Raw genomic sequence first — 15,065 nt, 5'->3', positions numbered from 1 at the left:
AGCCAATATAACAATAGCATAAATGTGATGAATTTATTTGACAAAAATCCAAGACGGGAAAGGAGTCATGGCCATCGCCACTATACGTCACCTAAGTTACATGATATCTCCATAGAAGGTCTCCTTCCTTTCATACAAAACGCTCTTGGACTTCATCACATTAGAACCAAACTTTATTCTATAGCTCTCATTCTACTACACTCTCTTTACAAAACAAGTCTTGACACTCCTGTTTCTGACCCCACCATATCATTATACAGATTTGTTGCCATCATTTTGGATATTGGTTTCCACAGACTCCTTAAACCAGTTTATTGTGAAAAGTCAAGATGAAGAAAAGCGATCATTTCTTCCACTACACTTTGTCAACAAAGGTATAGATGCAATTAATTTGGCTAACATCCTCTATTACAAAAACGTTACCAACAAAATTCCCCCATATTTCAAAGACAAATCCATACCAATTATTTCATATTCCTATACCTACCGGTGCACCTGGTCCATGCTCCCAGTTTTTAGTGGAGTTCGAGTTGCTCATTTTCATTTGTTAGTTTGTATAATTTTAGTTACTTTATGTACTTTGTTGTGTATGTCTGTTTTCCATGTATGGTTTTTGTCCCTGGATTACATTCTTTTGATTACCGCTGTAACCTTGGTTCCCTTGATTACTTCTTCACCCATTGCATCCAAAATTTTCAATTATAAAAAGCTATTGCAGAACCTCGGGGTTGAGGACTTCAAAGCTAAACCACCTGACTGTTCTTGCAAAACCTTTCCATTCAAATATAGTCCTTCTGGTTACGTCGTTACGGTATATTTAACCATTATCGAAAACGAATCTCTGCGTAATATCCTTTCGAAAGATCCCAAGTACTGTGAACCACGCTCCATAAATTGGAATTATAACTTTAAAGTTCTTATGGATGCTGTCGAGCACTATGCAAGAAAATGGATAAAACGAGAACAAGAAGACATTGATTCTCTGTCAGAGTGGTTAAAGGCCGTGAGGTCTTTAATATTGAAACGAATCGAAGTTTTAAGTAGGTCAATGAGTGTCAAGGCTACATCAGTTTTCAAGACTCCAATGCAGCACAAACATTGTCTACTATACATGACAGATATGTTGTTCGTTCCAGAAGACAAAGCCCAAAACAACATTGTTTTTGTCTGCAAAACGTTTTACAACCAATGTTTATTATCAGAGGTAGACGTAGACAATGATAGCAGTGATAAGACCTATACTGCTACCACTCTCTCCAAAGAAGAAATTGTAGAAAACCATAAATCTATGCTATCATCTTTTGGTCTCTCTACCAAGCACGGTGATTGTGATTTACCGTTTATGTACTGGATTCCTAAACTCCACATGCATCCATACAAACAACGTTTCATAGGTGGATCTGCAAAATGTACCACCAAACTCTTTCAAAACTTTTAACTTCTATACTCACAACTGTCAAAGAGGTAGTCCTACCACAACACTTGTTACTCCCGTAGTGGTATTACTTCAATGTGGATCATGAAAAATTCGAAAGATCTTTTGGAGACAATCAGTTCAAGACTATTATCTGAATATAATAGCATTAAAACCTATAATTTTTCAACACTGTATACTTCTATTTCCCATACTCAGTTAAAATCCCGACTTAAAAACATTGTACATCGTTGTTTTTCCAAAAACAAATGGTACACCTAGATACAAATATATATTGGTAGAGATTCCTCATACTTTGTAAGAAATAATTCCAAATCATCTTTCAAATATACAGAGGAAGATGTTTAAAAAATGCTGGAATTTTTAATCGACAACATATTTGTCTAATGTAATGGACGTGTTTTTCAACAAACGGTCGGCATTCCAATGGGAACAAATTGTGCTCCTTTACTTGCTGACCTATTTCTTCACTCTTATGAGGCTGAATTTATAGCTGATCTGATCAGAAAGAAAGAATATCGTTTGGCTAGATCCTTCAATCTCAGTTTCCGCTATATAGATGACGTATTCTCTTTAAACAATTCTAATTTCGGGGATTTGATACATCGCATCTACCCAAAAAGAACTTGAGATAAAGGATACTACAGACACTGTGAAGTCAGCCTCATATCTTGACCTACACTTAGACATCGATGGTAAAGGAAAACTATTGTATAAGTAGAAGAGCACAATTTGTTCCCAATGGAATGCTGACCGTTTGTTGAAATCGATGGTAAAGGAAAACTTTTGACCAAACTGTACGACAAACGTGATGTCTTTTCATTCAGAATTGTCAACTTTGATATGTTGTACTTTTTTTAAGGAAGGGGTGATTTATTTGATATGGTCTACTTACTTTAAGGAAAGGGTGATTTATTTGATATGGACTTCCTACTTTATGGAAAGGGCGATTTATTTGATATGGTCTACTTACTTTAAGGAAAGGGCGATTTATTTGATATGGTCTTCTTACTTTAAGGAAAGGGTGATTTATTTGATATGGTCTACTTACTTTAAGGAAAGGGTGATTTATTTGATATGGTCTACTTACTTTAAGGAAAGGGTGATTTATTTGATATGTTCTAATTATTATAAGGAAAGGGTTATTTTTGTTATTACTTTAAGGAAAGGGTGATTTATTTGGTGCTGATATCAACATGGAAGACCCAGTTGGTATATCCTGTTGTGACGTCAGATCTCTAACGTATTGTGAGTTGCAGTGTATCAATATCAGGGGATTTGTTGACGTGTTGTCCTTGTATCCTGATTTTGCTGAACAATTCCAGAAAGACATCAGACATGACTTGACCTACAATCTGAAAGATGGTTATGAAGATAGTGAGGTAGGTATGAAAACATTACGGTACAAATTTGACGTCTTCAATATTCCATTTATATTTATTTAAATTAGAGGCCGGTCCTATTTTTGTGTCAAAATTGCAATATTTAGGCACCTCTACACCAAAGACTATGTTATAAATATTGTATAAGATTTCAGACATTTTATTTGCAAGCTAGCGTAATTAAATCGAGCTATGATTAAAATTACAACTTTATATAAATGCAGGGTCTTTTTGTTTGATTTTACATGCATTTATTTCTACTATAATATCAAGAGTAGTTCTGTGGATCTGTTACCAATCTCTTTGATAGTATAAACTTCCCATTTACACCATACTCAATCTTTCTTTTCATGTTCTTCACTGTCTTAATTGTCATTCCCCGTGGAAAAAATGTCCATTCCCTAACATTCCAAATTGCATTTTCTTCCGACATTTGAAGAATGTTTTTAATTTAAATTCAGAATATTTAGATAAACATTCAATTTTTGTATATATAACAATTTTAAAAATGATATCCCTCTTACCCCATTCAAAATCTCTATTCCCCCATCCCCAAACTGCTTCATATACCTTAATATGGGAAGAGTCTATCCCCATAGAAGTATATAGAAGTCATTGAATGAAAAGCTGAAATATCAAATTATCATAAAATTTGCTATAAGTGTGTTAGAAAATGCCACATTCTACGTTGTTGCTTAAAACATGTATAATACTATCATCTTTAAATCCGAAATATTTTCGTCCGTACATTGACACAAGAGTAATCAAGAGAACCAAGGTTATAGCGGTAATCAACAGAATGCGATCCAGGGACAAAGACCAAACATGGAAAACAGACATACACAACAAAGAGCATAAAGTAAATAAAATCATACATACAAAGTAACAAAAGCAAACGAGCAACTCGGAATCCACCAAAAACTGGGAGCATGGACTAGGTGCACCGGCAGGGTAAGCGTCCTCTGCTTTTCTAGAAACATAGAAAAAGTAAGGCCCTGGATAGACAAACGAGGAAAGGAAAACTATGACCCGCTGAATAAATCAGTTGTCATGGCGCAGATGGATACACCATAACGATACACGAGTTCATGATAACGACCATAAAACTTCTGTAGTGATGACTGCAATCTTGTAGCAACATAACCCTGTTCCAGAAACCTATTTGTTAGAGTTCTAGGGAGATACAAAAAGTCTGTGTGGTTTCGGCAAGCTCTGGCATAACGTATGAGTTGTGATATGAACAAATAAACAAGAAATAATTTAAGAAGTATACTTCATTATCATAAAAGGTTCAATTTACATGATTGAGTCATCGTGTCTAAATAACGAATTTACCCATTGTTGTTCACCTATTAACATCATTTACAGCAAATATAAAAAGTGGAATGTTGTGTAGAGATTTGTTGATGCTAAACTTTAATTCAATTTATTTTAAAATGAACGTTCGCCCATCAATCAAACACGGAAGAAGCAAATCCCGTGACATTCGATTTAATTATACAAAAACATATGGAGATTAAGGTGATTGATGGATATATGAAGTTTATATTTAAGTTGACGAGTGAAAGATGTGTCTTCGGAACTCCTCTGTCATGCTTGTTGCTAGTAGGGAAGAAATTTGTCAAATGCCCGATTGCGGCATAAAGTTTAGTAGATCAAAATCATATTTCAAATATATTTTGTATAGCATAGACACTGTTAATATATTGCTAAATTGATAACCTAATGTATAACTTTAGCCACGGATGTTGTTAACAGTCACGTTATTTTCTGTTAACATGTACTAGTATTCCTAACACATACTATGAGTTTTGTCTAATAGACATGCTTAATCCGGACATGTTGTACTGACTCGACTCCACCACTTATTTGTTTTAAAATTGTATAAATTTAGAGTGAAAACGAATCAAAGATAAAGAGATTTATCACCCTGCCATCAATTTCTGAAGATGACGAAGATTCTGATAGTGATGGGAAAAATGAAAGTCAAGGTAGCCTTGATTCTATTCCTGATGGAAGTCCATCATCGCCATTTGTACGGAAGAAGTTCATGTATCCCCTGCCGAACGGCGATCTTAAGACAAGGTTTGTCAATTTTTCTATACACTAGAATAATTACTCGTGTAAGATTGAAATGGGTATGTTTCTTTTTATGGAAGATATATTTTCTTGATTAAGATTAAAGCGTTTAGCGCTATTGACGTTCACATACACAGCTATGAGAAATCCATTGGGTCTTTAAATTTCCATTGAATTCAAATGAATTTACATATATGAGATCACAAATCTAGTAGAACTTGATTTTTTTTATCTCTAGTCAGTATTTCGTTGTTTCAGGCGTTATTTTACAAGATTTGTATCGGAATATTCAAGGTTTACTTCGGACTGGTTTGTGAATGATTTAGGGTTTGGTTCAGACAGGGTTCCGGATTTTTCAGTTTTCAGTTAATATATGTTTTGTGGAATATTAAGGGTTTGGTTTCGACAGGGTTTTGGATTATTTATGGTTAAAATTGGTTTTGACAGGTTTTGGATTATTCAGCGTTTAGGTTCAGGCAGGTTACGCTATAAAAATGTGCTATCAAAATATTGACATAAAGTTGCAAATTAACATTTTTTTGCCAGCAATAATTTAGTTTTTCAATCCGTTTTTTTTTTTTTTTTTTTTTTTTTTTTTTATTGAAAAAGTATTAAAGTACGTAGGTGCCTGAATAAAAATAATGATACAAAACAATTTTAAGATAACAAATGAAATTCCTGAATATTTAGCCATACATTACTACGACTACGACTAAAGGGGAATAACTCGAGTGTGTAAATTCAATGAGTATATATTGCTTGAAAACTATCAGTTGTGTGAAGTCAAACAGTAAAAAAAGTATATGTTTTTAGAGATAGAGAGAAGCGTCCTTCCTGTGTGAATAAACGGCATCCTACAATTTCCCCGAAACGACGATCTTCCATAAAAGACAGAAGACGAATTAACTCAGCGACAGGTACAGACGTTTTTTTCACTGTTTAAGGATTATATTGAGAGTTTTTCCCGTTTAATTTTTCTATTTTTTATTTGTTTTGATTTTATTTAATTTTGCTTGTATTATTATCTGCAATTACATTACTGTACTTATAATTCTTCAGTAGGACTGTAAACATTGCATTACGATACTTCTAATACTTCAGTTTGACTGTAAACATTACAATAATATACTTAAAATACTATAGTATGACTGTAAACATTACATACGATACTTATAATACTTCAGTAGGACTGAGAACATTACAATACGTTACTTATAATACTTCAGTAGGACTGTAAACATTACAATACGATACTTATAATACTTCAGTATGATGACTGTAAACATTACAATAATATACTTAAAATTACATTACGATACATAAAATTATTCAGTAGGAGTGTAAACATTTCATACGATACTTAAAATACTTCAATATGACTGCAATCATTACATCACCATACTTATAATACTTCAGTATGACTGTAAACATTACAATAATATACTTAAAATATTTCAGTATGACTGTAAACATTACAGAAGATACTTATAATACTTCAGTAGGACTGTAAACATTACAATAATATACTTAAAATACTTCAGTATGACTGTAAACATTACATTACGATACTTATAATACTTCAGTAGGACTGTAAACATTACATTACGATACTTATGATACTTCAGTATGACTGTAAACATTACATTACAATACTTATGATACTTCAGTATGACTGTAAACATTACAATAATATACATAAAAAACTCTTTAGTATGACTGAAAACATTACATTACGATACTTATAATACTTCAGTATGACTGTAAACATTACAATAATATACTTAAAATTACATTACGATACATAAAATTCTTCAGTAGGACTGTAAACATTACATACGATACTTATAATACTTCAGTATAACTGTAAACATTGCAATCAAGAAACAGAAATATAATTCCTATGCAGACATATGAAATCTTATCAATAGGAATGAAGAGGTAAATGTCAATAAGCTGGAGTCGCAAATCCTATTTACATCAATATTTGCTGTAAAAAAATTTATGAACCTTGTATTTTTTTCACTGATTTGACTAACTTCGTATACATCTTAGCAAAAGCAGTCACGTTAAGTTATGATATTGAAAACATTTCGTTTTGTATCTTGTTCTTTCCTATTCCAGACTCTTTGAAAATGAATGACAGTTTATCAAGTTCTCTCGGCAACCTTCAATCAGAAGTGGAAGGAACAAAGACAAATGTCAAACAATTAGAAAAAAGGATAAATACAATAGGTAACGAACTATCTAATATTGATGGTAATATTAAATTAGTTGTTCAACTCCTGACGCCGAACCCTAGTTTACATTCGGAATCTCCGCCTTCTACTCCGTATTCCCCTTACACTAAACCGACATTTTCATTCGGATCTCCCACCAGTGAAGATATTGGTATAGAATCAATGGACAATAATTCACTGACACTAGGCGTGCCCAGTCCGAGTTATAAAAGGAACTCAGGAGACCGTTTCCGATCATCGCCTTTGATTGAGACAAAGCAGATCATTAACAACGTATTGGCTAATTCAATAGTGTGTAAAAATGTTGATAATCAGACCGCAGCAAATGAAACAGTTGATAAATTTCTGAAACTTGATCTTAAGAATAACTACTCTAGTAAACAAGCTACCGAATTTCAGTCGCCAAGAAGCCCTTCATTCGTAGCGTGCATATCAAGGAATTCAAAAGCTTTGATTGATATGGGGTCACCTAAATCTCCGATGACTAGGAACAATTTGTTCACGCATGCGTTCAACACCCAAGACACTAGCCGACATGCTATTGTCGTTGCGGCTGACCGGAAGCGAGAGAACGGTTATGTTGGAAAGACAACAGATCTCTAGAATTTTTTTTTCAATATTTTTACTTTACTAACCACATGCTACTTCACATGTTCGATACAAATGTTTACGTATGTTATTCATGAGTCAATGGAAACAAACTTAATTCATAGATCTTATACATTTATGTCTGCAGTTTGCTTTTTCCCTGTGTGTGTCACGAACTTGAAGAAAAAACATTTAAAAAAATATTCAATGTAGATACTAGTTTTTTCTTTTACACTCTTTACAAAGGTGGACTTCGTTTTCAAATAATTTATCTTCATTGTATAAAACTTTGATATTCAAGTTCTTATTCTTATTATTAATGGTGTGCAAGGGTATACATTTTTATACCGCCAACCAACAAAGTTAATGGGGTATATACATTAAAGAATCACTCTGTCTGTCGGTGCAGATTCGTGTTCGGACCACATCTTTGGTGTTCTACGACAAAGTCATACAATATTTGGCACTTTTTGTATCACCATGAAATCATGTATTGCGTACATTCATGGCCTCTATTTGACATTAATCCTGGACCTCCAAGATTTATAGGTTTTCTAACACGGATTCTTGTCCGACTCATACCTTCTTTGTTTCTCGAAATTTGCATACCATATTTAGCACATGGGTGTATCACCATAAGACGATGTGTCGTTTAATTATGGCCTCTTTATGATCTGGACCCTTGATCATCTCAAGGTTAAAGGCGTTTTGGATAAATTCGTGTCCTGGACAGATATTTTTGTTATGTAGGTTTTTCCATTTTCGGTGTGTGGTTCAATCATAATGTGGCAATGTGGCGGGTACATTCACGACTTTTAATTAACTTTCTTTAACTCAAGTTCAAATCATTTGTTTGTTTTCGTCATACCATATTAGGTACATGAGCACATTACCATGAGACGATGCGATGCAAAGTTTGTTGGAGTGTATATGTTAATCTTTCTGTCTGTCTGTGCAGATTGTTTCCAGGGCCATGTTGTCTGCGTTCCTCAAGATAGGCATACCATACTTGGTACTTTTTCCATAAGACAAAATGTCTGATACATTCATTACCCCAAATTACTTTATACTTTAAAATCCAGTTAAAGTTTTTCGACTTTAAATATTCATACCGTTTATTACCTGATTTTGTCCATGAATGGGTTTTCACCATAACATTAAAATGTTTACACTTCAGTGACTCAAGTCAGCATAGCAATACGCAAATGGCAGGTGGTATCCTTTGTGAGTTTTCCGCACAGTTTTTAGGGCTTTTTCTTTGGTATTTGAAGAAACTTTAAAAGAAAATTAAAGTTTTTAAGTGTTTTCCACAACTGTCTACATTTATACATTTGTTTTCAAAATCAAAGGTGCTGACACTGATTGAAGCAGACAACAACTTTATGAATCCATTTTACACCGTACAATATCGTCCCTGTTTAATACAAGGACTGATTGTAAAATGGACTGATTGTAAAATGGACTGATTGTAAAATGGACTGATTGTAAAATCAATGAAACGATCAGTGTCTTCCATTAGCTATCACAATGGTAAAAAAACATGAAAAATAACGATACAATTTGTTCAGTATTTCTAAATAATTCCTGTGCAAACAAAGCATTCTGGTATTGAAATTGATTCTGTAAATGTACATAGCATTTTTAGCAGTACCAGCGTCCGTTTAGAAACACGTCTTGCGCATGTTTTATTAATGTATCGTTAATGTCTGTTGAATACCGTTATTGTATTGAAAACCAAGGACAATGTTCGCGTTAAATTCCATGTTTTACTATAGCTACGACACTATTGTTTTACATATCTATTGAACTGTTAATATTTGTTGCTATATTTTTCAGCTAAATAAAAGAATGAAATGGTGTACTTTCTGATATTTTTTGTAAAAAACTATCCTTTGTAATACGGATGCCTAAAATTAATAATAATAAGTACAAATGGCGCACTTTATATTGTAAACATTCCATTATTTGGTATATTAGGTTAAGGAAGAAGAGAATGGCGGAGGATGGGGAATGAAGATTTCGTAAGGGGGGTTGGGGTGGATTTGGAATGGTGAGAAAGCAGCACATTTAATATCAGTAATCAAGAATAATAACAAGTTAAACAAATAAATTAAGACGGTGATAGTGTAATGAAGAAAAAACAAAGAGAATTCTAGGGTAAATATGAATTTTTTTAAAATTTGGAATTCTTCAGTACGGAATCGGGAATTTGGATGCTGCATGGTGAAATTGGAAGTGATATCATTCAGGTATAATTGCAGTGACATATGAGTGAACTAGGTGTTTTTTAATACTTGATATCAAATATCGGCAAAAATACTAAAGCGTCAGCACTGGTATGATCCAAATACGTCAAAATCCCAAAACATGGCCTAAACGTGAAAACATAAAATAGAGATGATCTACACACATAATGTTGCAAACTTAATAAAAAAATTATAAATAAAACTGACGATAAATGAAACAAGACGTTAAATAAAAAAAAACTAAAGCATTAGTAACATCAACCACCACACAAAAAAAAAGACTAAAGCACTAGCACTATAAACATCCACACAAAAACCTAAAAAATTAGCAGTATAAATCTCTATACTCGGCGTCACATAAATCAGATACTGTTAAAATTAACTTAATAGACACCTAACGTCGTTTAAATCTTCTTAAATGACTTGCTCATTCGTTTAGCCAAACGGCTTCTCCCTAAACATTGAATCGTTAAATTCCGGTCAGATTTTAATTCTCGGTGCCAATATTTACATTGTAAAATGTCGGCCATATTTACAGTGATCGGGTTGCTAGGAGATGTTGTTTACGTTTAAATGGTTTGTCCAAAAACCGAAGAACCAAGAATGCATTTCGGCGTTATTTCGGATATCTCGGATTTATTTTACGCGAACAACGTACAATACCGAGAAGTTGATCAAGCAGACGATTGTCATCGGAGTTCGACGGGAACTTACGAACTTCATTTGTAAACAAATCGTCCCGTAGAAACCAACATGGCGGATATTAGTATGGGATTTTCCCGTAATGATTTGTTACGCATGACTCAAGCTAATAAGCGACTCGTTGGTACTAACACGTCACGCATATATGCGAACTATCTTCAGATTAAATGAAAGAGAGACAACTCTAGCGGTAAGTCCCGACGGTTTAAAAAGTAGAGCTTGAATTCGAAAATGTGTTGTATGTGACGTCGAGTATACACAAAAACCTAAAACACTAGCAATATAAACCCCCACACAAAAACCTAAAACATTAACAATATAAACCCCCACACAAAAACCTAAAGCACTAGCAATATAAACCATTTACAAAAACCTAAAACACTAGCAATATAAACCCTTACACAAAAACCTAAAACACTAGCAATATAAACCCTTACACAAAAACCTAAAACACTAGCAATATAAACCCTTACACAAAAACCTAAAACACTAGCAATATAAACCCTTACACAAAAACCTAAAACACTAGCAATATAAACCCCCACACAAAAACCTAAAACACTAGCAATATAAACCCTTACACAAAAACCTAAAACACTAGCAATAAAAACCCTTACACAAAAACCAAAAACACTAGCAATATAAACCCCCACACAAAAAACTAAAATACTAGCAATATAAACCCCACACAAAAACCTAAAACACTAGCAATATAAACCCTTACACAAAAACCTAAAACACTAGCAATATAAACCCTTGCACAAAAACCTAAAACACTAGCAATATAAAGCCTTACACAAAAACCTAAAGCACTAGCAATATAAAATCCCCACACAAAAACCTAAAACACTAGCAATATAAACCCTTACACAAAAACCTAAAACACTAGCAATATAAACCCCACACAAAAACCTAAAACACTAGCAATATAAACCCTTACACAAAAACCTAAAACACTAGCAATATAAATCCCCACACAAAAACCTAAAACACTAGCAATATAAACCCTTACACAAAAACCTAAAACACTAGCAATAAAAACCCTTACACAAAAACCTAAAACACTAGCAATATAAACCCTTGCACAAAAACCTAAAACACTAGCAATATAAACCCTTACACAAAAACCTAAAGCACTAGCAATATAAACCCCCACACAAAAACCTAAAACACTAGCAATATAAACCCCCACACAAAAACCTTAAACACTAGCAATATAAACCCCCACACAAAAACCTAAAACACTAGCAATATAAAGCCTTACACAAAAACCTAAAGTACTAGCAATATAAAATCCCCACACAAAAACCTAAAACACTAGCAATATAAACCCTTACACAAAAACCTAAAACACTAGCAATATAAACCCCACACAAAAACCTTAAACACTAGCAATATAAAGCCTTACACAAAAACCTAAAACACTAACAATATAAACCCCCACACAAAAACCTAAAGCACTAGCAATATAATCCCTACACAAAACCTATAACACTAGCAATATAAACCCCCACGCGAAAAACTGAAACACTAGCAATATAAACCTCTATACAAATACCTAAAACACTGGCAATATAAACCCCCACACGAAAAACTGAAACACTAGCAATATAAATCCCAAAACAAAAAAGAGGAATAAGCTGTCATATGGCAGGTTTATATAATCCGATAAAATATAGCATGATCGCACTTTTTAAGGTCAGCTCAAAATTGAACTGGTTTACAAAACAAACTTAACGAACTTGAAAAATAAACGTTTTCTGCGTTTTGATAAAAACAGGCAAAAACATTTTTTGCTCATTTGGTCCATGGTTCAAAATGTAGTTTGCTAGAAATTTTATAACTTGAAAAAAGTTTGTTAAAAATAAAAAATCAAATTATATTGTAAGATAAATTGGGCCATAAAGGACAAAGGTGAACATATTTTAAAATCAGTGACTATATGAGAATAATAATATAAAGTCCTTGATAGAAATAAAATACCTATTTCTGGAGTAGTACTTTATTATTTTATGCATATCAAAGTGATAGAATAGAGGTAAAGCCTGCTTTATACATGCATCAAGAGTGAATCTTGGGTACATGTATGTCATGAATGGAGAGGTTATTCTGATGAATTGACAAAGATAATTCATCAGTGCATTTAATTCTGTCATATTTAAAAAAAAAAGTATTATATTTTTTTTGGTACCCTTTGGTTCTAATTTCTGAAAATTAGCAACAAAAAATGGCAGCTGGCCATTTTTCTGGCGACAGAATTTTGGAAACCAGACGAACCCCTGCGAATAACCAATATTTGGATCAGGATCACCGGTAATGTATTTGATGGTTGCCCTCTTAAAATAATAAGAGTAACCAAGGAAACCAAGGTTATAGCGGTAATCAAAAGAATCCAGGGAACAAAGACCAGACATGGAAAAAAGATATACACAACAAAGAACATAAAGCAACCAAAACCATACACACAAAGCAACAAAAGCAAACGAGCAACTCGGACTCCACTAAAATCTGGGAGCATGGACCAAGTGCACCGGTAGGGTAAGCGTCCTCTGCTTTTTTGAAACACCCGCCGAGTTCCTCATAAAAAGTCAAGTCCGGGGTAGACCAACGAGGAAAGGAAAACTATGACCTGTTGAATAAATCAGTTTTCATGGTGCTGATGGATACACCATAACAATCCACGAGTTCATGATGACCACCATAAAACTTCTGTAGAGATGACTTCAATCTTGTAGCAACATAACCCTGTTCCAGAAGCCTATTTGTTAGAGTTCTAGCGCGATACAAAAAGTCTGCGTAGTTTCGGCAAGCTCTGGCATAACGTATGAGTTGTGATATGAACACTCCATACGCAGGTGCCGAAGGAATGTTGCCACAGATGAAAGGAAAGTTGACAATTCTGAATGAAAAGTCATCACGTTTGTCGTAAAGTTTGGTCAATAGTTTTCCTTTTCCATCGATTTCTAAGTGTAGGTCAAGATATGAGGCTGAGTTCACAATGTCTGTAGTATCCTTATCTCAAGTTCTTTTGGGTAGATGCGATGTATCAAATCCCCGAAATTAGGATTGTTTAAAGATAATACGTCATCTATATGGCGGAAACTGAGATTGAAGGATCTAGCCAAACGATATTCTTTCTTTCTGATCAGATCAGCTATAAAGTCAGTCTCATAAGAGTGAAGGAATAGGTCAGCAAGTAAAGGAGCACAATTTGTTCCCATTGGAATGCCGACCGTTTGTTGAAAAACACGTCCACCACACTGGACAAATATGTTGTCGATTAAAAATTCCAGCATTTTGTAAACATCTTCCTCTTTATATTTAGAAGATGATTGGGAATTATTTCTTACAAACAATGAGGAATCTCTACCAAGAACTATATATTTGTATCCAGGTGTACCATCCTTTTTGGAAAAAAACAAGTATGTATAATGTTTTTAAGTCGGGATTTTAACTGAGTATGGGGAATAGAAGTATGCAGTGTTGAAAAATCATAGGTTTTAATGCTATTATATTCAGATAATAGTCTTGAACTGATTGTCTCCAAAAGATCTTTCGAATTTTTTTCAGGATCCACATTGAATTGATACCACTACGGGAGTAACAAGTGTTGTGGTAGGACTGCAGACCATCTTTGACAGTTGTGAGTATAGAAGTTAAAAGTTTTGAAAGAGGTTTAGTTTTGCAGATCCAGCTATGAAATGTTGTTTGTATGGATTCTTGTGGAGTTTCGGAATCTAGTACATAGACGGTAAATCACAATCATCGTCCTTGGCATAGAGACCAAAAGAGGATAGTACAGATTTATGGCTTTCCACAATCTCTTCTTTGTATAGAGTGGTAGCAGGATAGGTCCTATCACTGCTATTATTTTCTACGTCTACTTCTGTGTTCAGACACGGAGAAAACCGATGATAAAAATGAACAAATATTGTTCAATAGTGAAGACTATGATGGCAGGCAATAAGGTTATATCAGTCGTACTCGTCACAATCGCCGTTACGATATAGCTTGTGAATCTTAGATTAATAGACCGACATAGCTTAAGAATATATGATTAATAGACCGACACAGCTTGTGAGTCTTAGATTAATAGACCGAAACAGTTGATAAATCTATGATTAATAGACCGAGATAGCTTGTGAATCTTGGATCATTAGACCTTGACAGAGGAAACCTTCACACCACAGGACAGGCCGCAGCTGCCCCCCACCAAATAAAAAGAAACATTGTGCATAGGCGCAGCGAAATAGTTGCCTCATATCTTCCAGAAAATTGAAGGTGAAAACGAAACAATACATACACGGGCCAGAAATTGCTGATTTGGGACAGGTGCAAAAAATGTGGTGGGGTTAAAATACTTTGGCGTGATCACAACCCTCTTTGCAATGGTGTA

The 15,065-nt window shown here is 34.0% G+C and overlaps 1 protein-coding gene across 5 annotated transcripts in view; it reads left to right on the top strand.

Annotated features, from left to right (window-relative positions):
• The window catches only part of LOC148599879 (voltage-gated delayed rectifier potassium channel KCNH8-like), an 80,897-nt gene extending 71,319 nt beyond the window's left edge, over positions 1-9,578 (top strand). For all 5 annotated transcript variants that reach the window (XM_088557654.1, XM_088557655.1, XM_088557653.1 and 2 more), the window contains 4 exons: positions 2,600-2,817; positions 4,712-4,902; positions 5,710-5,813; positions 7,018-9,578. In XM_088557654.1, the coding sequence (XP_088413780.1) occupies positions 2,600-2,817; positions 4,712-4,902; positions 5,710-5,813; positions 7,018-7,736 (1,232 nt within the window). In that variant the 3' untranslated portion in view covers positions 7,737-9,578. The remainder of the gene's footprint in view (positions 1-2,599; positions 2,818-4,711; positions 4,903-5,709; positions 5,814-7,017) is intronic.
• The last annotated feature ends 5,487 nt before the right edge of the window (positions 9,579-15,065 follow it).

The sequence above is a fragment of the Perna viridis genome, chromosome 13 (genome assembly GCF_037379345.1).
Source record: "Perna viridis isolate PV_CMFRI_1.1 ecotype Kerala chromosome 13, ASM3737934v1, whole genome shotgun sequence".
Taxonomy (NCBI): Eukaryota; Metazoa; Mollusca; class Bivalvia; order Mytilida; family Mytilidae; genus Perna; species Perna viridis.
This window is presented reverse-complemented; position numbering and strand designations above follow the sequence as displayed.